Source organism: Sus scrofa, chromosome 13 (assembly GCF_000003025.6).
Source record: "Sus scrofa isolate TJ Tabasco breed Duroc chromosome 13, Sscrofa11.1, whole genome shotgun sequence".
Lineage (NCBI taxonomy): Eukaryota > Metazoa > Chordata > Mammalia > Artiodactyla > Suidae > Sus > Sus scrofa.
In genome coordinates this window covers 113,218,263-113,241,820 of record NC_010455.5, presented here as the reverse complement: position 1 = coordinate 113,241,820, position 23,558 = coordinate 113,218,263, and the positions used below count along the sequence as shown (strand labels likewise).

Below are 23,558 nucleotides of genomic sequence, written 5' to 3'. Positions count from 1 at the left end.
GGAGGAGGGAGGGAGCAGGATGGAGTGGGAGTCTGGAGCTAGTGTATGTGCAAACTATTACATTTACAGTCAATAAGCAATGAGATTCTGCTGTATAGCACAAGGAATTATATCCAATCTCTTGAGATACAAAATAATGGATAATAGCACATGTGTATATACACACATGATTGAGTCACTTCACTGTACAGCAGAAACTGGTACAACACTGTGAACAAACATAGTTTTATTTTTTTTTTTTAGTTTTAAATTTTTTTTGCTTTTTATGGTCATACCTGTGGCATATGGTGATTCCCGGGCTAGGAGTTCAATCAGAACTACAGCTGCCAGCCTACGCCACAGCCACAGCAATATCAGATCTGAGCTGCATCTGTGACCTACACCACAGCTCCTGGCAACAGCGGATCCTTGACCCACTGAGTGAGGCCAGGGATCGAAGCCACACCCTCATGGTTCCCAGTTGGATTCATTTCACTGCACCACGACAGGAACTCCCAGTGAACCAACTATACTTTAATTTTAAAAACACTTCTATTGGGTGGGCAGGACAATTCACACAGTGATAGGACCTCCTTGGGCTTTTAGAAAGACTTCAAGGCATTCACAGGCATGGTTTATGATGATAAATGCAGAGATATGTTTTCCACCACAGAAAGTAAACATGCACACCAAACCAGTATAACAGGTTGGGGTATATACAGTACTGCTGCCCTTGGGCTGCAACTTAGAAGCACAGACACTAAGGCACCTCCCCACCTAGATATGTTTTTTCTTAGTAAGATAGAATAAGTATAATTTATTAAAAAAAAAAAAAGGCTCTATCACGAGAAACATTTGTTGCATGTGCCTACGGAATTTCAAGCCAACTCTTCCTGGTTGTGATGAAAGTTAAACAAATGACTCAAAAGCCAAAGTAAGTTTTACGGAATCAAGAAGAAAACCCAAGCCTGGATGGACCAGCCAGACTGAATATTGGACAATGCTCTCCAGCTTGTAACTATAGAAATTAAAGATGTCAATATGGAAAGTATTTATAAGCCTGATTTCCCTTCTTGAAATAGGAAAGTAAATACCCCTGGAAAATAACATGCCAAATTCCTCCATAAAATTATAGGCTCTAGGCAGCTAGGGTGGAGACCGAGGTTTTGGCACCTGCTTCAGAGACGCCAAGGACAATATTTGCACCTTCAAAGGATCTCTGCTACTTTACAAAGTAAAATATTGAACTTGAGGCCCTCCAAGCTCCCTTTACCTTGAAAATGTTAATATTCTACAGATTTCTTTTCCCTAACTCTTGACAGCCAAATTCTCCTTCAGTGGGTTGGTGAAGCATTCTCTCCTCTCTGCTGACTGCTGTCTAGAAATGACCTTGTATTCGAAGGGTCTCGTCAACACTTCTGTACTTAGAAACATCTTTCGCACTGAGTTCTAAGTGTTTTGTAGCCTTTAGAGTAGGAATATCCTAGATCTAGAGAGTTAAGAACTGAGGGAAGAAGGAGGCCTGTAATCAGAAGGTGCTTGGAAACAACTGAGTGGCTAAGTAGGCAGCCTGGGTGATGAGGGTGTGGTAAAGAGCCCAGGGGAGGGTCCACTCAGAGAAACTGCCTCTCACAGGGTTGTTCCTGCACTGACTTCAGAGTGCCTTTTATTCAAATAATTCTGAGGCTATGTTAATATATTGTATCCTTTACAAAGAAGCAGGTGGCCTTGGCCATGTTTTGACCAAGGAAGAGGAGGAGAGAAAGAAGAGGTCAGGGGTCTGAGTTTCTGAGGTAGGAGGTAGGAATGACTCAGTGAATGAGGAACATAGCTGGAGAGTAAGAGATTTGTTCCCTTTTTTTTCCCCCCCGCAATTCTGACTAGAGTCTGCCCTGCCTGTTAATAAGAATCCAGGGAGAAGTAGAAATTGCCTGTCCTTCCTGAAAGAAAACAGGTAAAGGTCCCTCACATGCCCAAGGGTAGCCTGTGGAGAAACCTCAGCTTAAGGCCTTTTCCAGGTAACTGCCCGCCTGTCAACCCAGCTGTGGCCTCTCACTATTGTCACAGACAACAATGTGGCACTCAGTGGTACATGTTTTCACAGATATTATGCAAGAAACAATTTCCTCTCCTCAGCAAATAACAGTGCTCAGAAAGCACTTACCCCTATTCCTGATGCCAGATCATTCATACATTTTATTTACAGTTTCAAAAATTAGGGAAAAAACAGCATTCTCTCCTACCCAGGATAATTTTATTTTATGAATCTTGAGAATGTGATGAGCCTTCATGTATATTTTTACATAGTTATCTGTGGGGTTACTTTATCATTGAGACTGTAAGGGAGAGATTGCTTTTTTTGTTTGAAGAGATATTCGAACTCTGTTCACAGTAAACTGAAGAAAACTTTGGAAAGATTTCACTTTCTTTTGCGAAAAGATAGATCCCCAATACCAGTGGAAACATTAAATATTGATAGCTTATGGGCTCCACTAACCAGGACACACTCAACCAGCTTCCTGGTATAATAACCGGTCAGACAACTATAGGAAATAGTGCTTAAAGTGAATAACTGTTGACAATGTTTATAGCTAACCCTCCAAGTTGTCACTAGATGGTCCAATGAAACTAGACAATCTAGACACATAACCTTAGAAAATCATTATTCAAGGCACATGGAGTTCTAATGATAATCTACCATCACTTCTTATCTTCGTAGTCAAAACAAACCACTCATATGTTTAATGTACAAAACATCTGAATATAGTCATTTCTGTTAGACACCATTTGTAAGCAGAGCTGGCAATAATTAGTATTATTTTAGAGAACTTTAAAATCTTTTATATAATGCTGATAAATCAAAGTCAAAATTAAGCAACATTTCAAAATGCCTTTTTCATTTACTTCAGTAAGTGTTTTTGGAGAAATCATGCTATTTTTTATTGTATTTATTTTATTCTTTTGGCTACTTTGACAGTGTATCTTATTTTTAGTTAACTTTTCAAATTTTTTTATTATAGTTGATTTATGTTGTCAATCTGTCAATTTCTGCTGTACAGCAAAGTGACCTGTTCATACATCTATACACAGTCTCTTTCTCATATTATCTTTCACCATGTTCCATCACAAGTGATTGGACATAGTTTCCTGTGCTATACAGCAGGACCTCATTGCCTATCCATTTTTAACGTAACGGTTTGCATCTATTAACCCCAAACTCCCAGTCCATCCTACTCCCTCCCCCTCTCCCTTGGCAATCACAAGTCTGCTTCAGTAATTTTTAAATTCAAGGTATTGCATAGAAAATAGAATACTGTTAGAGTAAGCCATGAATGAAAGACTCCAAGATGTCTTGATTTGTTTTATAAGATATTAAACGAACATCAAAAATCTCTTACCTTTGCACATACAAAGGTACAAATTATCCCTACAGTGCTTTCTTTAAAATTAAAAAATCCAAAAATAATTTCAAACCAAAGACTGAAGCACCTTTGTTTCTCATTAATTCTCGGTGATTAGTAAGTTATTAATCATAAGGCTAAAACATTTAGAATGGAAGCATTTCAACAATCCCAGAAGGCAGGGGGGAACTATATGTATAGACCCACCAAGGATGTCTTTCAACTCAGATAAGATCAGGAGAGAACACATTCCTTACTGAAAAGTTTTCACAGACTGCAGAAAAGAAAATACCCCAGGATAGAACTGATTTCACAAGTATTTCCCAACTACAGATGTTTTATGGATAGAGGCACATGGTTTTGTAACTCAATGACATTCAAATTATTTATAGTTCTTATTTTAAGTTGTAGGCATGTTTTTCTGATATGTACTAATTATTGACTCTGAAAATAGTTAAGCTGTGAAAAGTTACCTTTTCACAGTGGAAGATATTACTGGAATCATAATACATATAAAAGTGCCAGGGAAAAGGAAAACAAAACAAAACAATAGAAAATCTATACAAGTTCTAGGACTCTAAATTAAGAAGCAAATATTGCCCATGATCCTGACACAGAGAAGGATGCTGAGGGGAGAGGGGAGCAGCCAGTTTCCTCCTCAGTTTATATCAATCTCTAAACACAGACACAGACTATTCATTCAGAGGATAGGCTATTCAGGGGGCTGCCAAACAGTCATACACATTTAATACAAAATCATTATTATATAAACAACTTTAAGGACCTAGATGATTCTCACATGCTTTTCCATGAAAAAATATTATAGAGACAGTTAAAGTATATGTTGTAATCATGTATATAATATCATTTTGTCCATAAAACACATACAAATAAATTATTTCATAGTTATGCTGAATGAGCTTTTTACTTTGTTTCTCTTCAATAGAATGCACTAACTTTGAAAATTAATCTTCAAATTAAAAATGCTTCTTAAATCGCATTTTGTGCAGTTTTTAAAAAATATTAGGAAACAAAAAATAAAAATAACATTCTGAGATTCTTCAGCAAGTAGAGAAAGTATTTATGAAAATAAAGGAAAAACACAGGTATTCTGGAAGATTAACACCCTAAATGGATGATGTTCTATTATGACCAGGCATGTCTAAGATCATCTTGTTATTCTTGTATTTATTATATTTAATAAATATAGCGACATATTTGGTTATATACCCTTAATGGAAAACTGAGTGGTTTGGGGATTTTCTTACTGGTAGCTCCACAGAAACATGATTAAACAAATAAAAATGTCATCATCAAGCAGATTTTTTCTTCAAAAAAAAAAATCTCGAACAAAATGCCACTTTTAAAGATGGTAAATAATTCATTAGAAGATAGACTACTAGAAATCACTCACAGCAACAAATAAACATTAAGCCCATTTTCCATTTTTTTTTTTTTAAGAAGGAACTTTCTTCACTCAAAAAAGTGGAAAGTGTGAGGGAATTTGTATTTTTTCTATCAACAAGCCTAACCGTAGAAGCCTTGTCAAGCCAATGTCAACAGAGCCAGTCTCTTCAAAGGACAAAGGTATCTGATTAAGTAACACCTGTAAAACCAACTGTTCTCCCCACCCAATATGCTGCCCTCTGAGACCTTGTTTTCTACCACTTAGCTGGTAAACCCCAGAGATGGCAAAACTGGATTACAAATAAAATTCCCAAAAGCGGAGACAAAATTCAATATTATGCTAATCTTGGGAAAAGTTTAACATGCAAATGCCCTGGAAGCTGGCTGTAGCATTTCTTAAGCATTACAGTAGAAAATATGGTTAAGACTCTCCCTACTCCCCCAAACTCCTACATCTCTGTAAGCTGAGTAATTGAGCACAACAGAGACAGCGGCTTCTTCAGAAACAGCAATCCCCGCCTCTTTTCCCACCTCCAAAGCACACCTCGAAACGCAGCAGGGCTGCACACCGACACATTGTAATCAACACAGCTTAACCGCCTGGTTGTAACCATTTCAGAGGCTGTTGGCACTTACCTTGCAAAGCTGTGTTAGGTAAACTTGCTTCATTCTCTCCCATTTTATTATTTCTTTTTAAAGGGGGCTGAGCAGTTTCAGTTGTGTCAGTTACCCTGCAAGCTTCGTGACCTTCTGACTTTCTCCTGTAGTAAGGTAACAGTATACTACCTGCTTTCTTCTGTGAATAATTACCACTCTGCTTCCTGAGTTACCTGGGCTTGCAGGACCTGTTTTGCTGAGACGTGAGATCACATCCTTTGATCCAGTGTACTGCTTAGTGTGTGCTTCACAAAACATGGCTTTGTTTCAGTTTTGATGTTAACTTTTAATTCCCTACTTTCACTTTAGTCCAGAAATGTATCTACATGTTCCTCCCCAAAAGAGTATCTGTCCTACCAACATACTGTGGTTCAGGGCCAGAGTTTTGTTTGTTTTTTAGTGTTTCCAATCTGCTTCTCTTATAGAAGTAAAATACACTTTAAAATTTAAATTTTGAAATGTCCATTCAAAAAACATAGAGGGGGGTTAAGGAAGAGCATGGGAGTCAGTTTAATACAGTGGTAGAAAGAAAGGCTCTAAAGGATTTCTAGTCTAACTGTGTAACTACGAGGGAAGAATTGCGGCCCAATTTCCTCAATTATAAAATGGGAAAAAATGTAAAATATCTATTTTAGAAGATTCTTCTAAAGATTGAAAGCAATAAAATATGACCATGCTACAGGGAACTATATCCAATCTCTTGCGGTAGAACATGATTGAAAACAGTATGAGAAAAAGAATGTATGACTGTGTCATTACGCTGTACAGCAGAAATTGGCACAACGCTGTAATCAACTATGCTCTGATAAAAATTAAAAAAAATATATGACTGTTAAACATTGTGAATGGCAGATAATTAACACACAACAAGCAACATTTTTCTTCCTCTTCCTCTCCCTTCCTCTTCTTCCCTTTCCTCCTTTTCATCCTTCTCCTCCTACACTCTCTTCCTTCTCTCTCCCTCCTGCTGTCCTTCTCCTCCTGAGGGGTGGAAAGAGCGCGGAACCAGAGCCTTGACGTCGCTCTGTTCTGACATCAGCTGTTACTTATTAACTGAGAGACCTTAAAGAAATGATTTGATCCAGTCGCAAAGGGCCTCAAGGTCCTCACAGGTAAAAGGATACTGATTTTTGCATTGCCTTTTAATAGATACATAGTGATATTAAACTGCTGTGCCTCAAATATCCCTAGCAAAGATTAGCAACAAATTGGAGATTTATCTTTATTAATTTTGCAAGAGCAGAAGTGGATCACAAAAAATAAGTCAATTTATTTAAATTCTGTCTCCTGTAAGACATCTCGAATAAAAAACAATCTCTACTTCCTCCCTCTAGTCTTCCTTAACTTTTAGCTTTGGTCATATTAGTCAAAAAAAAATCTGAGGTTCAAATATCTCCTACCTTAATAGTTTTTTAATTTTTAATTTAGAAATAATTTATAAACTATGTTTGCTAGCTTATTAATAAAAAAATGATTATATAAGTTATGTAAACAACAGAAATGGCAAACAGGTAGAATAGTTATACCAAATAGTATTAGAAATAAAAACATACATGATATACCCCTAAATCCCCATCACAGTTAATTTTGAGTTATTTCTTTTATTAACCTCCCTGACTCTCGGTTTCCTCATCTGTAAAATGAGCCAACCGTTTTCTATCTAAGACCTATTTTATCATCATACTGTCAGAAACCTCTGATTTAAAACCCAGGTTGTGGTTTGTTCCAGAATAGAGCAGTATCTTGCCTAGTTCAATTGCTTAATATAACATATATACTGTGCTTGTGCTTTACCAAAAGTAACCTGAAATTGAATGTGTGCCAATAAAGCACTATAATCATCACATTGTGACATCCCCATAAGAGGAGAAACACACACATCAATCCACACTCATTATGACAAACTTGGAAATGTATTTACATACCTGCCCCAGGGACCTAAAATTAGTCAATAACAGGTATAAAGCACCAATTATCTATGGCATGCAAGGAGTTGTGAAAGTGGCATACAGAAGTTCTATTTGATCTGAGGAAAAATGTAAAAACAAACAGAAACCTCGAAAGTTTTTGTAGCTGTACAGAAAGTAACATAAATGTATGTTAAGTTATACCGAAATAGTTTCAGTACTAATTAAGTGCCCCAAATACACACTTTCTTTCTCTCTCTCTTCCTCAGTCTCTCCCTTTTTCCCTTTCTCCCTTTCTCCTTCTCTCTTCAGTGCCTTGTATGCCTGGAAAATGTCTGCCTTCATCACCTCCCCTTTGCCTCAATAGTTCACATTCAGGAATTCTTCAAGCCAGTCTTGGTTGAGGTCTCTTCTATGTGCTTCCAGATGCCCCTTATTAACTAAAAACTTTTCCTTTGCACATGGCTTTTATCACATTGTATTGTATGTACTCCCTAAGGTGTGATGTCACAGACCTTTCTGTGTTCATCACTATATCTCCAGCACCTTGCACAGCTTCCAGCACATACTATGCCTTTAACAAATATTGTAAAGATGAATAAATTACCATCATCAGAAAGGGTGAATTAAAGGATCTCGGGAATTCCCATTGTGGCTCAGTGGAAATGAAGCTAGTATCCTTAGGGGTGTGGGTTTGATTCCTGGCATCACTCAGTGGGTTAAGGATCCAGCTTTGCCATGAGCTGTGGTGTAGGTAGCAGATGAGGGTTGGATCCCACATTGCTGTGACTGTGGGTAGGCCAGCGGCTATAGCTCCGATTCTACCCCTAGCCTGGGAATCTCCACATGTCGTGGGTGTAGCCCTAAAAAGACAAAAAAAAAAAAAAAAAAAGGATCTCAAAGAAAAGAAGGACACGGGTCATGGGAAGATGATGACAGAAGACATCCAGAGAGGGAAAAATGACAAATTTCAAAAGTGAAAAGAGATGGGAGGGAGAAGTAGGTAGTTTATCTGCCAGAGCAAATAATTAAGAGCTAGCAGGATTAAAAGAGATGAGGACACTTATGAGAATTTTTAAAAAATCAAAATAAAAGAAGTAAATAAAAGAAAAAAGTGCATGCATTTGCTTAAAGCACATATGCATCAAAAACAAATGGCATGAGGAGCATTAGACAGAATAGCTTCACTAAATGGCAAAAAGGAAACGAGTGTTGTAATTATTAAAATTATCAAGATTTTCAGAATCTAGAAAGGAAGTCTTTGAGAGTGAATGTGTCCTCTATATATAATCTGAGACTTTGGTGTAAAAATTACTGAGCATATTTTAAAAACAACTTAGGTGACATAATAGGGAAAAAAAAAAACGTTCCAAGCACATCACCTACTTGTGTTCCCAACAATGCATTTCTAAAGCACTTCAAGGGGAGAGTTGAAAAAGGCGTGTCTTATAAATGCCTTTCTTTATCACTCATTTTGAGGTTTCTACCCAGAAGTACACATGAGGGAGAAACCAATGTTGAAGTTTAAATTTGGTATGGATAGTTTTTGAAGAGATTATTTAGTTCTAATTTTCAAGGGAAGATATGAGTGAAAATTTGAAAAAAAAAAAAAGTTATTCAAAGTGATACAAAAATGATGGGTACAGATAAAATAAACAAGATTTTCTCATACTTAGGAGTACTGGTCCAACATATTTCACCTTCTCTCTTTTGGATCTGGGTATTATCACCCACCCAGTTGCCCTAGACAGAAATGTAGGATTTATCCTTGCTACTATCCTCTCATGTTCCCCAAATAGTCACTAGGTCCTATCAATGCCTTTGAAACCCACCTCCTTAACTTTCCATTTCTTTTAGTGAGGCCATTATCATCTCTTGCCAAGATAGTAACTCCCTAACAATTAATTCTTCCCTTCCTGTAATCCATCCTTTCCACATCTACCATAGTGATCTTCCTAAAACACAGTCATGTTATTTCCATGTTTACATATGTTAACTGTCCCACAGCCCAGTCAATAATGACACTACTTTAGCTCCACAAATTTTCATCTGTCTGATTTCTAACCTCCGTAAACATTTAGTTCATTTAATTCAGAGTTCTCTAACATCACCATGCACATTTAATAGTATAATTCTAAGCAGTTGAATATATGATGTGCACATATTTACTTTTTTTATCCATGTGAATATAAAATAAAAATTGGTCAAGAAAATTAAGTTTTTCTCAGTGCTTTGTATTAGGATTGACAGGTGGGCAAAATATCCTTTAATACTACTATAACTAAATATCCAATTCTCTATATTTTTCCATAAAATTACATACAGAATCTTAAGAGAATTAATATTGATGGAGAACAATGTAAGTGACTATTTCCTTCCATAGTATGAGGCATCCATTAACAAGGAAACAAGATAAGTCATAATTAATGGCAAGGAGTATTGTCATTTTAATGATCTTTGCATTACAGTTTTATTAAACAAAGAAGCCAAGGAACTCTATAAATTATATGCTAACACACAAACAACAGAGTTGCTTAACAATTACTAATGGTATGTAGGTTACTTTACATAATTAAGATAAGCAATGACTCATATGAAAATAACAGACATATGAAAGTGCCAAATTGAAAGCCAAGTGGGAGTGATACTACAAAGCATTTGCATTTGCTGCTGGGCACAACACTATTCCAGATTGTGGAAGGGCTGTGTAACAAAATACTAAATACAAGCTTGTAATCACAGTGTATAATGTTCTATGCACTTTTTTATGAGGATCCCATAAAATCTTGCTTTAAATGCCAGTAAGTTTTCAAGTGATATACTCTTGTTAGCAATCTCAGCCTTGCCAACGAAAAATTGGCATGTGCCATCTGCCCCCACAAGGAGTAAATCACAAGCTGCTAAGACTGCTAACCTTCAACACTCCCTGAAAGGAGTTCAGAGTGGAAATCAGGAATGAGGCATTCTGTGCTCTGGGAAAAACTGGCAGAATAGGTCTTCAGATAGATATTTTCAGGAAAAGATTTTATGAGCCAATTCTCGCATCTCCTCACATGAAGAAAAGCACTAAAATCCTTTATGGTGACAACCACTCCTCATGACTAGCACAACGTTCTGCAAAACGTGTGCTTGGTTGCACGAATCTCCTCCCTTGCCAGAATCCCACACATCTTGACCTTCCCCCTACCTCTCTGGAGCAGTTTCTCAGCGCTATCTAAAATGCTGCCTCCCAGGATATATTCCTTATTTTGCCTCATATAAAACTTAACTCACAGCTCTCACATTGTGCTGCTTCTTTTTTTTCACTCCGCAGCCTCATTCACTTGAGTCTACTGATAGTAAGAATACTAACTGTGAGAGCCATCAAAGTACCATCTGGGAAAGGGAAAATAGTTAAAAAAAGTTCAATTGTATATTTAATACTATTATCATGGAACTATAAAATGAAGGGCGCACACACAACTAATCTACATATAACAATCGATTGTTCAACAAATTCTGGCAAAAATCCCTCAAGAGTAACCCAAAGAAAAGTATTAAAGCAGAAGAATATGCATGCTAATTGCCTGATATAGTGTAAAATGGTGAACTTTTAAATTCAAGAATTTTAGGACATGTTAAAAATCTACAATAAAGCTAGAAAAAAAAATATGTCCACAGCTAAAACCCCAGAAAACTAAGGTTTAATAGAAGCACCAAGGTGAAAGAATGATTTATCTCTGTCATCTTAAAAAAAAATGCAATGAAAATGCTTAAATGGTGTCGTTAGCTTGGAGTTCCTCAAAACAGTCTGAAATAACCAATTGGGAAAACAAATATTTCATCTTCATGACAAAGAATGATCTAAAACAACCTCTAATAATATTAAAAAGTAAAGCACATTCATGCTGAGAGGTAAAATATCTTTCAGTCTTCAGCCTCTTCACTGTAGCCACAAAAGAAGGAAAAAAGGCAGCAATTAATGCCAACTGTGTGCAAGAAATCAGCAAATACTAATTAAATGAAAACAACACTTAACAGCTGTTCAGGGGGGTAACAGCTTTCTCCTAAAAGGTGAAACTGAGGTAAAGAGTGAGATTTCTCAGTCTTTAGAAACATTCCATTCCTCTCACTTAACATCTGAAAATATTAATAATAGATGGATGTCCAAAATAAACCCAGTAACTATAATAATCACTTATTAAAATTAACACCAAGTGCCTTGATTTCAATTCATGAAATATCAAGGAAAGTAGTAGTCAAAAATCACAAAGTAATTACGAAGGATCAAAGAAAAAGTAGTTCATTTTGATACACTGTTTTATTTTTCTTTTTTTATCTCTTCTTCCTTTTTTTTTTTTTTTAAATAAAGTCAAAGTGGCATAACAAGATTTCCTAGAAAAATGATTCCAGGAGAACTACTTTTGTTCAACATCATAATGGGCCACTACTTTCTACAGAGAATGTTTTCTTTCTAAAGCTCCTCTCCTACTTCCCCGCTGACTACCTGCCAGCTAGCATTGTTACCAAAAAGGAGATGAAGGATTAAAGTTTCCAACCTTCCCCAAAGCAGCTAGTACTTAAAATAGACCTTCTCTAAAGTGAATGGCTACTGTCTTTCCTATGGTGACTAGATTTATAAAATGAGGGGGGAAATGTCAGAGAACAAATGAGGAGAGATAAACATAGATTCTGTGGACAGTTTTTTTTTTTTTTTTTTTTTTTTTTTCCTCAGAATAATAGACTGGGAAGTAATCTATAAAGGGAAAAAAAAAAAATAGGATGATGCTGGAAAATGTGGTATCTCATCACCTTGGGCAATGAAGGACCCACAGCATGCGAGCAATTTCAAGAATGAATAAACACAAAAATAGAGATAGACACAGCATAGCTAACATTAGCTTTAAATACTTATTTCATCATATCCCTAACACCTCTTCTAAAACTTTTAGTCTTCCTTTACCCTAACGTATCATTTAATTTTTATTTCCTTAGTATTTTTAAAAACATGCAGGGCAAACATGGCCTTGTCTTTCAACTCTCAAGGCACACAACTAGAGCATTTCTTAGTGGCTGTTTTTAGACCTGCCAGATTTATAAGCATTTAATAAACACTGAATGATTGGTTAATTGAAAACAGAACACAATCAGAGTTCCCCTTGTGGCTCAGCAGAAAACAAACCTGACTAGTATCCATGAGGATGCAGGTTTGATTCCTGGCCTTGGTCAGTGGGTTAAGGATCCAGAGTTGCTCTGGTGTTGCTGTGGTTGTGGTATAGGCTGGCAGCTGTAGCTCCAATGATTCAACCCCTAGCCTGGGAATTTCCATATTCCATGGGTGCAACCCGAAAAAAATAAAATAAAATAAAACACAGTCCTATTTCATCTTTCTCCAAAAACCATTTTAAAAGAGAACTAGTAAAGTGTATATAAAGGAGATGATTACTAGTATGCCTGCTTCCCTCTGAAGGGGCTGGAATAAGCCACTTCAAAATGTGCCACTTTGGCTTCAGGACTATTTTAAGTTGAAGGCAAGAAGCTGTCTGCCTTCCCCACTTCTGTTTAAAAGAAGGACATAAAGGTCCGTTTGTAATGGAGTCTTCCTCTCCCTTACCAGGAAGAGACCTACTCTAGAAACACCACTCAGCACCTCTGATCTGTATGAAAATCTGCTAAATAACTATTATTTTACAGTGTAATCCCTTCCCTCATCTTCCTATAACAGACCTCCTTCCCCTGGAAATTTCAAATCCCTCCTTCTGGAGTTTCAACTGTGGCTCAGCAGATTAAGGACCTGAGGTCTCCATTAAGATGCAGGTTCATTCCCTGGCTTCGCTCAGATGCCACTAGGATCCTGTGTTGCTGTGGCTGTGGTATAAGCCGGCAACTGCAGCTCTGATTCTACCCCTAGCCTGGGAACCTCCATATGCTGCAAGTGCAGCCCTAAAAAGGAAAATAATAATAATAATAAGGAAAAAAAATCTCTTTTCCTTTGTCTAGTCCAAGATGATATATAAGCCTCAATTCTGCCTCCTGGAATTCCATTGCTTTGTGAGTACCCTGTACAAATGTATGTACTTATGTATGTAATTAAATCTTTTCCTCCCTCTTTTTATTTTGTCAGTTAAATTTGCAGGGCCCTCAGCCACTGAACGTAGGAGAGTAAAGAAAAAAAAATGTTTTTTCTTTCTCCCCTGCAACTCCTTTATATTACCAGATTTCCTGTTTGAGAGAGCTATTAATTTATTCAGTTTTCCTAAAATCTAAGAAATTCATTATTTACTTCAGATTCATGACAAATCAAAACTTACAATGTTTTCAAATTCACAATGGTTTGAAGAAATTGAGATTAAATCACCCCTATTAGCACCTAATGAGATAGACGTTAAATAGTGAAAACAAAGATAAGCAAAATACATCAAGAAAGTTGCAAGGCAATTTAAATTATTGAAGTTAAAGAAAACATTCTACTTCCTAATTTAAGGGTTATTTTATGATATCACAAATTCTGGACTTACCTGTCCTCAGACAATTTTGTTTGTCTGGAAAATTGTGTTTTTTTTTTTTTTTTTAAAAAGTATCTAAGGGAGTTCCCATTGTGGTACAGTGGAAATGAATCAGACTAGTATCCATGAGGATTCGGGTTTGATCCCTGGCCTCACTCAGTGGGTCAGGAATCCGGCGTTGCCTTGAGCTGTGGTGTAGGTTGCAGGTGCACCTCTCAGATCCTGCGTTGCCATGGCTGTGCAGTAGGCTGACAATTGAAGCTCAGATTCCATTAGATCCCTATCCTGGGAACTTCCATATGCTAGAGGTGTGGCCCTAGGAGAAAAAAAAAAAAAAAGTAATTGAATGATTTCAGTTGAGTTATTGACTTTCCATTGAGTTTAATTCTCTCTGCCAGTCCTATTTATTTTATGTTACTTATCTCTCCACTGAAACAATTGCCCACAAAACCACTGGTTTTTGCGGGGGATCTTTGTTTTTTCTTTAGTTGTAACCATTGGCTTTTTAATAACCAAGTATTTTCTTGGGAAATGGGAAAATATCTTCCTATTTTCAGTATCCAAATATTATAATGTAAATATATAAAACCATGTAAATGTGATAGTTCACCCTTATCACCAAATTGGCATATTAGACCTGCTTTATGTGAATTTTGAATTGTTGATGCACTAAAGATGATTTCATTAAGTGGTCAACCTCAATGGTAAACTGAGAAAACTTAAGATATAAAGATTTAGCAATGTAAGGAAATTTTTAATGTTTACCATATTCTTTTTCACTGTTGATAGCAATAAAAACAGGTATAATCTTGTTGCTCTCTCTCTCTCTGTCTTTTTTCCCACAGCACATGGAGTTCCCAGGCTAGGGGTCTAATCAGAGCTACAGCCGCTGGCCTACGCCAGAGACACAGCAATGCGGAAGCAGGATCCGAATCGCATCTATGACCTACACCACAGCTCATGGCAATGCTGGATTCTTAACCCACTGAGCAAGTCCAGGGATCGAACCTAAACCTCACGGTTCCTAGTCGGATTCATCAACCACTGCGCCACTACGGGAACTCCTCTTGTTGCTCTATTGAAGTAAAACTTACATGCAATGAAATGCACCCCATTTTAAATGCATTGTTAGGTGAGGTTTTTTTTAGATGAGTTTTGATACAAGCATTGAAAGATATCAGAATATACCACACCAAAATATTTTTCTTTAACATATGGATTATTTTTTTTTTTTTTTTTAGCTAAAGAACATTGACAATCGGCAGACACAGGAAAAGCTCTAAAAACAGGGCACAAATTTTCCTTTTGTGAAGAAAATTTACACTTATAAAGAAATTTTCCATTTGCAAAAATGTCTCCCTCTTTCAGGAAGAGGAGGATTCTTGGCAACTCTCATTAATCGAGAAGGCAGGAATTTAAATCTGAACAACATCATGAGTCAACCCTTGTTTTAACATCCTTTTCCTTGCCATCTTCCCATAACCTTCTTCCCCACCCAGAAGCCAAAACCTCTTTTCTTTTGGGTAGCCTAAGGTGATATACAAACCCAAGTTCTTAACCACCTCTTTGAGTTACTCTTCACTGGATTTTTCCAAGTATATAGATGCAATGTACATGTTAATACATTTTTGTTTTTCTCCTGTTAACCTGTCTTTTGCCAGTCTTAAGTTTAGGGCCCCAGAAAGAAAACTTAATATGTATAAAGGAAAAATACTTTTTCCTTCCCAACAAAATTCACCTTTGCAACTACCACAACATGTTAAGACACAGAACATTTCCATCATCTAAAGAAATTCTTTCATATGCTTTTATAATTATCCCTCCCCTTCCCCGCCTCTGGTCCTAATCAATGGGTATTAAATTTTGTCGAATGTGTTTTCCTTGTCTACTGAGATGACTGGATGGCTTTTATCATTTATTCTGTAAATATATAAATTAAATTGACTTTCAAACGTTAAATCAAACTTACACTTGTGGAATAAATCCTACTTGTCAGGAACTATTATCCTTTCTAATACAAGATACAAGTTTATATTTTGCTAAGGATACTTGTGCCTACGCTTTTAGTTTTCTTTCCTAGTAAACCATTTTATTTGCTTACTTTAGTACTAGTGTAACTAGGCAGGACCCTAAGGGGATCTTCCTGGAGAGACACCTCCCCCATATCCTCTGCTTTAACTTCTCTCTGAAGTACCTAGATAGTATCTGATCCACATTTTCCTGAGTTGTTTACAGATGCTAAAACCCCTACCCAAGGGAACACATTAACTATTTGATGACCATGAGCACAGGGCCTCCAGACCTACTGGAGCCTGAGGACTGATAATGTTAACCTCTGTGATACCATCCTGTTACCTTACCTCACCATCAACCAATCACAGAACAGTTGATCACATACCCTGGGACTCTCCTCCCTTACCTGGCCTTTAAAAATGACTTCCTGAAACCCACAGGAGAGTTTGGGTGTTTTGAGCACTAGCTGCCCAGAACTCCTTGCTTGGCATTGTGCAATAAATGTTGCACTTCCCTTCTCCACAACCCATGGTCAGTAGATTGGCTTTTCTGTCAGTGGGCAAGGAGACCTAAGTTTGGTTCAGTAACATTAGGGAAATAATGGCCTAATAATATCGGTGGGCACGTTTTCCCTCTTCCTTTACTTTTTGAAAAAAATTTGGTTAGGACTGGTATTATTTCTTTCTTAATTGTTTGATAAAATTTTCTAGTGAAGCCACTGGGGCCTGGAATTTCATTTGTGGAAAGGTTTTAAACTATAAATTCATTTTCCTTAATTGTAATAGGGCTATTAAGATTTTCTTTTTCTTCTTGATTCATTGTTGATAGTATGTGTCCTTCAAAGAATTTGTCCATTTTATCTAATTATTGAATGAATGGACATAACGTTGTTTATAATGTTCATCTTTTTAATGTCTATAGGATCTGCAGGGCTATCTCTCATTCATTTCTGATGGTAGTAATTTATACCTTCCTTTTTGTGTGGATCAGACTAGCTAGAGCTTTATCAATATTTTGAAAAAATTAGCCATTTTTACAATGGTTTTCACTATTGTTTGACAGTTTTCTATTCTGTTGAATTCTATTCATATCTATATTATTTATTCCTTGTAGTTACTTTGGATTTAATTTTCTCTTCTTTTAGCTTATTAAGTTGAAAGTCTACAACATTGATTTTAGCTGCTTTTTTTCTAATAAAGCATGAAAGCCATAAATTTCTTTCCAATCTCTGATTTGCCCACACCCCACAAATTATAACAGTTGTGTGTTCTACATAAATTAGTTTAAGATATTTTCTAATTTATAATTCATTTTTTGACCTAGGGTTATTTAGAGGTATACAAGTTCCAAAAACTTGGAGATTTTCAAGATATCTATTACCAAGTTCTGTTTAATTACAATGATATCAAAGAATACACTCTATTAATTTCACTTTTAAAAATTTATCGAGACCTGTTTTAGGGTCCTGCACAAGGCCTGTCTTGGTGAATGTTCTATGTGAATTGAAAAGGAATATGTAATTTAATTCTTAACTGTAGTAGTGTTCTAAATATTTTTTTCTATTTATGGGTATCAATTACTTGAGAGAGGTGCTGTTATCTTCAAAAATAATTGTGGACTATAATTCTTCTTAGTTCTACAATTTTTACATTACATATTTTGAAGCTTTATTGTTAGGTTAAAATATGTTTAGGATTTTTATGTCTTCTGGTAAGATGGCCCTTTTTATCCTTTGTAAAATTTCTTGTTCTAAAGTTTACATTATCTGATATCGATATAGTGTTTTCAAGTATGTCTTTTTTTTCATTTTGTACTTAATATGTATGTCTTTAAAGTGAGTATCTCTCAAATAGTATGCCATGGGACTGCTTTTTATTTTTCAATCCAGATTAATAGTCTCTTTCTGATCACAGTAATTAGACTACATAAATGTTATTATCAACTACATAAATGTAATTATCAATTATGTAGTAAATTACATTTACTACATAAATGTAATTATAACTGGATTTTCCTATTTGTTTTCAATTTTGTACATTTGTCCTTTTTCTTCTTCTTTTTCCAGCCTTTCAATTATATTAATTATTGAAATGCATCTGCACTATTTCCTCATTAGCCATTTTTTTCTGTCTCTAAATTTCTTGAGTTTACTCTCTTCTCTTGTACAACTTTCTTATTGATTGAGGTTTTACAGTATTCAACTTCAATTATCACAAGCTACCTTCAAATAATATAAAATTTCACATATAAGAAATCAGCATACGACTATTTCCTTCTCCTATCCTTCTATCCTTTCTGATAATGATACAGTTATTGCTACCTATGTTAAAAGCCCACAAAACAGTTATTATTTTTGCTTTAAATAGTAAGTTATTTTTTATTTATATTAAAAGTAAGAAAAAGGTTTTGTATTTATCTACATAGTTACCATTTTTTGCTTTGTCTCTTTATGTAGATCCAAATTTCATTTTCCTACTTCCTGAAAAGTGCCCTTGAACATTATCTGAAATTCCTGTATGCTGATGATGGGTTCTCGGTTTTGTCTAAGAAAGTTTTCCTTAGTTTTCATTCTTAAAAGACATTTTTCTTATACATTGAACTTCTAGGATGATTTTTTTTTAAATTTAACTTTTAAAATTTTTGTTTGCACCTTGTCATCTGGCTTAGATATTTTTGACAAGAAGTCCATTTTTTTTTCTTATACTCTCTCTATATGTAATGTCTTTTGTGTCTTGCTGTTTTTCTCTTTGTCATTTATTCTTTTGTTTTATATGAGTTTTATGTGACTTGATATGATTTTCTTTGTGTTTACCATACTTGGAGTTTGTTTAGTTTATTGAGTTTGTCAGTTTATATTAGTTACCAAATTCTAAAAAAAAAATTCTGCCATTAATTGCTGACTTCAAATATTTGTCTCTCCTTCCTTCATTCTTCTTTCCTTGGGTACTCTAATATACATATGTTATAAATAAGCATATATTTTAGTTTTAGATACAGAGGTATAGATACAGTTATTCAGCAGGTCTCTGAAGCTCTGTTAACTTTTTTCACCCCTTTTTCTTTTGTAGTTAGGTTTAAATAGTTTCTCTTGCTATAACTTTCAGTTGATTAATGGTTTCTTCTGCAGGGTCTATTCTACTATAAATCCTATACAGTGAAATATTCATTCATAATATTTTATTTTTCATTTTTAGAAGTTCTATTTGGAATTTCTGACATTTTTATATCTTCCATTTTTCCTCAGTAGGTTCATGTTTGTCTTTATATCATTGTACCTATTTATAGTAGAAACTTTAAAGTTACCTTCTAATTTAAATAGTCTGAGTCATTTTCTATTAATTTCATTTAGATTATGAGTATCAATTATCTGCTTCTTTGCATGTCTAGTAATTTTTGATTGGATGTGGAGCATTTTGACTCTGTGACTTGTATGTTGTTGAATGATGAATTTTGTTGTACTCTTTTAAAGATGTTGGAATTTGTCTGGATGGGATGTTAGGTTATTTGTGGACCAGCCTGATCATTTAAAAATGTTTTGTATATTTTAGGGTGGCACCAGAGAAACCTTTACTCTAGAACTAGTTTAGCCACACCACTAATGTCTGTAACACTTTTGAAGCTCAGCTGGATGCCCTGTGCAGCTACAGGTCTCTCCATTCTTGGTGGGAACATGAGTGATTCCTGGTCTTATGTGAACTCTGGAAATCATTCAGTTTAGAAGTCTCTGATAGCTGTACTTTGCAAAGAGCTGTTCTCTGTGCAACATCATGGAATTTCACCCTTTTTCTTGATTGGTATTGAGTTAAAGACTTCAAAGTACTCATTTGCAGATGTCAAGCCCTTTATTTAGGTCTCTCATCTCCAATATTGTCTCAACATTAAATTGTGGCTCTTTTTTTCCCAAAGTTTAATATATATCTCTTCAATTCAGGATATATTTGGTCTCTTCTTCCTTTCATCATATTCTGGAAATTTCTCCTGGGTAAAAACCCAAGATAACTGTAAGGCTCGCCCTATTTGATTCCTTTTTCTCAGGGATCATATTTCTGAGCTCCCTATTGTCCAATATCTAGAAACAATTGTTTTAGATATTTTGTTCAGTTGACTAGTTTTATGGCAGAAGGCAAGTCAAATAGAATTTCCTTCATAGGCAGAGCAGAAATGGTACCACCTTTCTGAAGGGCAATTTGGCAAAATATATGTAAAATACTAAAAAAAACCCTTAACCATTTGAAATTTTACTCCTATGAAATTTTCTGAAAAAATAATTGGAAAAATTGAAAATGGGTTAATATAATATTTATCAGTGTTGTTTACAAAATAAAAAATAAGCATTTAAATGCTAACAATAGGATATTTTTAAATAAAATAAATTATAAAATAGTAGAGTGGAATAATCTGTAACTTAATGTAGAACTATTCACTGATTTACAAATGTTTAACACATTGTTATGGTATATTTTTGTCAAGATATATAATATATGCTAAAAATAATACAATAATTATTGCTAATTATAGAATGATTGGTTACTTTCTAATTTCTTCCTTGCAGCCTTCTTGATTTTTGATATTTTAAAATAAATTACATATTACTTTTATAATCAAGAGAAAGCATTTATTTATTATTTCAAGAAAAAATTAACCCTTATTTATGATTCTTGACTATACTTTACATTAAACTAGAAATACAAAAGACATGATATCCTAAACTGTGTTTTCAAAAAAATGCCAAAGATATCCATACAATTTATCTATAATTTATGTGTCTGATATTTCTATATGGAAAGTGAACTTGTTACATTAGCAAATAGCTAATATAAAGAAACAAATTTATATGGGTACAAATAGATATTTAATAAGAAGTTGATGAATTTAGCTTATAAAGAAAGAAATTTTTGTAAACTTTAACAAGAATTCCTTAAAGAGACCTAGGAAGAAAAACTGTGGTGTAATTTAAAAGTTATAAAACTTGGATGTTCTGTTGGGCAGGAAGATGGCTGTAAATGTCACTCAGCAGATATTTCACAGCTTGTTTCTTATAAACACATATTTTCACAAAGAATAATGCAAGTGTCTTAGCCACCATGTTGATTTAGGGGATTTTAGTTAGAAAAGGGAAACAGCAGGAAAATATTGTTTGAGTTGAGGGAGGAAGCAGATGAGAAGCCACCTAAGGAAAAAATGTCACTCTCCAGGGACCTAGCAAAATTGGAATATGAGATTCACATTCCTGTTCTTTAGAAAACAAAAAGTATCTTATAATCATTAACAATATACAACCATTAACAAAACCATAAAGAGAAAAAAAAAAGGATTTAAATAACAAATGATTCCATTCTCAGAAATATCCAGTATTAACTTTTTCTTTTCTTTTCTTTTTTCCTTTTTAGGGCCAGATCTGAGACATATGGAAGTTCCCAGGCTAGGGACGAATTGGAGTTGTAGTTGCTGGCCTATACCACAGCAACAGAAATGCCAGATCTGAGCTGTCTGTGACCTACACCTGAGCTCATGGCAACACAGATCCTTAACCCATGAGTGAGGCCATGGATCAAATCCTCATTAGTCAAGTTTGTTACCATTGAGCCACAACAGGGACTCCCCAGCATTAATTTTTAAATGTATTTGCTAGAGAAAGGGAAGGGAGGGAGAGTTGTATGCACAGGTATATTGCTATAGATATGATAGAGATATATATGTATAGAGATAGATATACATAGGCACAGATATAGGCAGGAATAGAGATATAAATTCCAATAATGTACAAAACATTTTGAAACATATTTTGCTATTAAAATTAAAAGTAGATATCATTCTATTGACATCTTTTTGATGGACTTTGGAGTTAGAAAAATGTGGATTTAGGTCCCAGCCACCACTTAACTCCCCATATGATCTTGAGCAAATTATTCCACTTCTCTATGCTTCAGTATTTTCTTCATTAAAATGGAGAAAACACTTGAACCTCCAGGTAGGGCTGAGGTGATAGTTCCATATGATAATGCAAGGCCTTGATCAGAATAGGCTCTCAAGCACCTTCAACTGTGATAATGATTGTTGTTTTTGCTTTGTTGTTATTATAAGACTTAGAAACTACTGTAATACAGTTTTTGGAAGATTTTCCCAAGATAAAATGACCCTGTTTTATCTATTCTCTAAATCTATAGGGGTGAAACATTTTGTTCTACGTAAAATAGTTTATTCCATTGGTTGATTTGACCAGTATGTACATGAAGCTACTGCAAGAAGATCAGAGGTTTTGCCCCCTGAAATTTTGACTTGGGACTGAAAGAGAATTAGGGTTAAGCTTGTACTATGTAGAATCAGGCACTATGTGTTAAGTTACATTCAGCCATGAGACCAGGAACCACAGAACAGCTATTCACAGAAGGGAGAATAATGAAGCTGATTTGTCAGAAGAAATAGAGATAAGAGATTAAAAAGAGAAATCAGTTTGGATTATTCATGGCGTTTTGTAGTGTCAGTCTTTCCAAAAATCTAGCCTTTGGATTCTATGATATGGTGATTTAAACTTATGTATCAGATTATATGGACTTTTCTTGCCTCAACAAATGTGAGAAGAACAGTTCTTTGACCCTTCACAAGTTAAATTCATAAAGAAATAGTTTTATGAGCCTGTTCTGTTAACTATCAGACCTCTTAGCCTGAACAGTGATAGTAGTATTAATTAGAGAGAGTGTAAGAGAATGTTTGGTGAAGGAATTGATAAACAGCTTTCTTTGTAGCGAGCATTGCTGTGCTGTGAGACTAATCCATTGTTTGGGGGAAAGATTTGGGAGAATGGTAACTTTGAGTCATAACTTTGTGGAGGTCTTCAGCAGGACCACGTGGAAAGTTTTAGAATGTAAAATGCATTTGCTACCACAAGAAAGTAAAAATGGAAGGATCCTGGCTCATGGCTTATAAACCTAATAATATATGAAAAATTCCAATCTAGAAGGCCAAATATGGTAGGCAATATAATAGCCCCCAAAAGACAACCAAGTCTTAATTCTTTGAATTTGTGTACTTATTATGTTACATGACAAAAGGAAATTAAAATGGTACATACACTTAAAGTTACTAATCAGGTAACCTTGAGATGGAGAGATTACCCTGAATGATCCTGATGGGCCCAATCTAATGATAAAGTCTTTAAAAGTAGAAGAGGAATAGACAGAAAGAAGGGTCAGGGAGATGTGACATGAAAAAGACTTCATCCGCTTGCTGTTTGTTTTTAAGATGGAAGAAGGGACCCAAGCCAATGAATGCAAGTGGCCTCTAAAAGATGGAAAAGACAGATTCTTCCTTAGGCATCCAGAAAGGAACACAGTGTAGATACCTCAACTTAACCCAGTGAAATCCATGTTGGACTTCTGCTCTATAGAAATGTAAGATAATGCAGAAAAAGAAAGACAAATACCATATGATATCACTTATATTTGGAATCTAATATATGTCACGATGAGACTTTCCACACAAATGAAACTCATGGACTTGGAGAACAGACTTGTGCTTGCCAAGGGTGAGGGAGAGTGGGATGGACTGGGAGTCTGGGGTTAATATATGCTAACTATTACATTTGGAGTGGAAAAGCAATGAGATCCTGCTGTATAGCACAGGGTACTATTATCTAATTACCTGTGATGGAGCATGATGAAGGATAATGTGAGAAAAAGAATGCATATATGTAAATGTGTGTGACTGGG

The 23,558-nt window shown here is 35.3% G+C and overlaps 1 protein-coding gene across 9 annotated transcripts in view; it reads right to left on the bottom strand.

Moving 5' to 3' along the window:
- NAALADL2 (N-acetylated alpha-linked acidic dipeptidase like 2) overlaps positions 1 to 23,558 on the bottom strand; it is a 1,365,504-nt gene that overhangs the window by 973,794 nt on the left and 368,152 nt on the right. Inside the window, exon 1 of one of the 9 annotated variants that reach the window (XM_021071185.1) lies at positions 5,424 to 8,088. The exons of 7 other annotated variants lie outside the window; for them this stretch is intronic. In XM_021071185.1, the coding sequence (XP_020926844.1) occupies positions 5,424 to 5,466 (43 nt within the window). In that variant the 5' untranslated portion in view covers positions 5,467 to 8,088. Of the gene's footprint in view, positions 1 to 5,423; positions 8,089 to 23,558 lie in introns of those variants that run through there. One more of the 9 variants, XM_021071194.1, reaches the window with a different exon arrangement.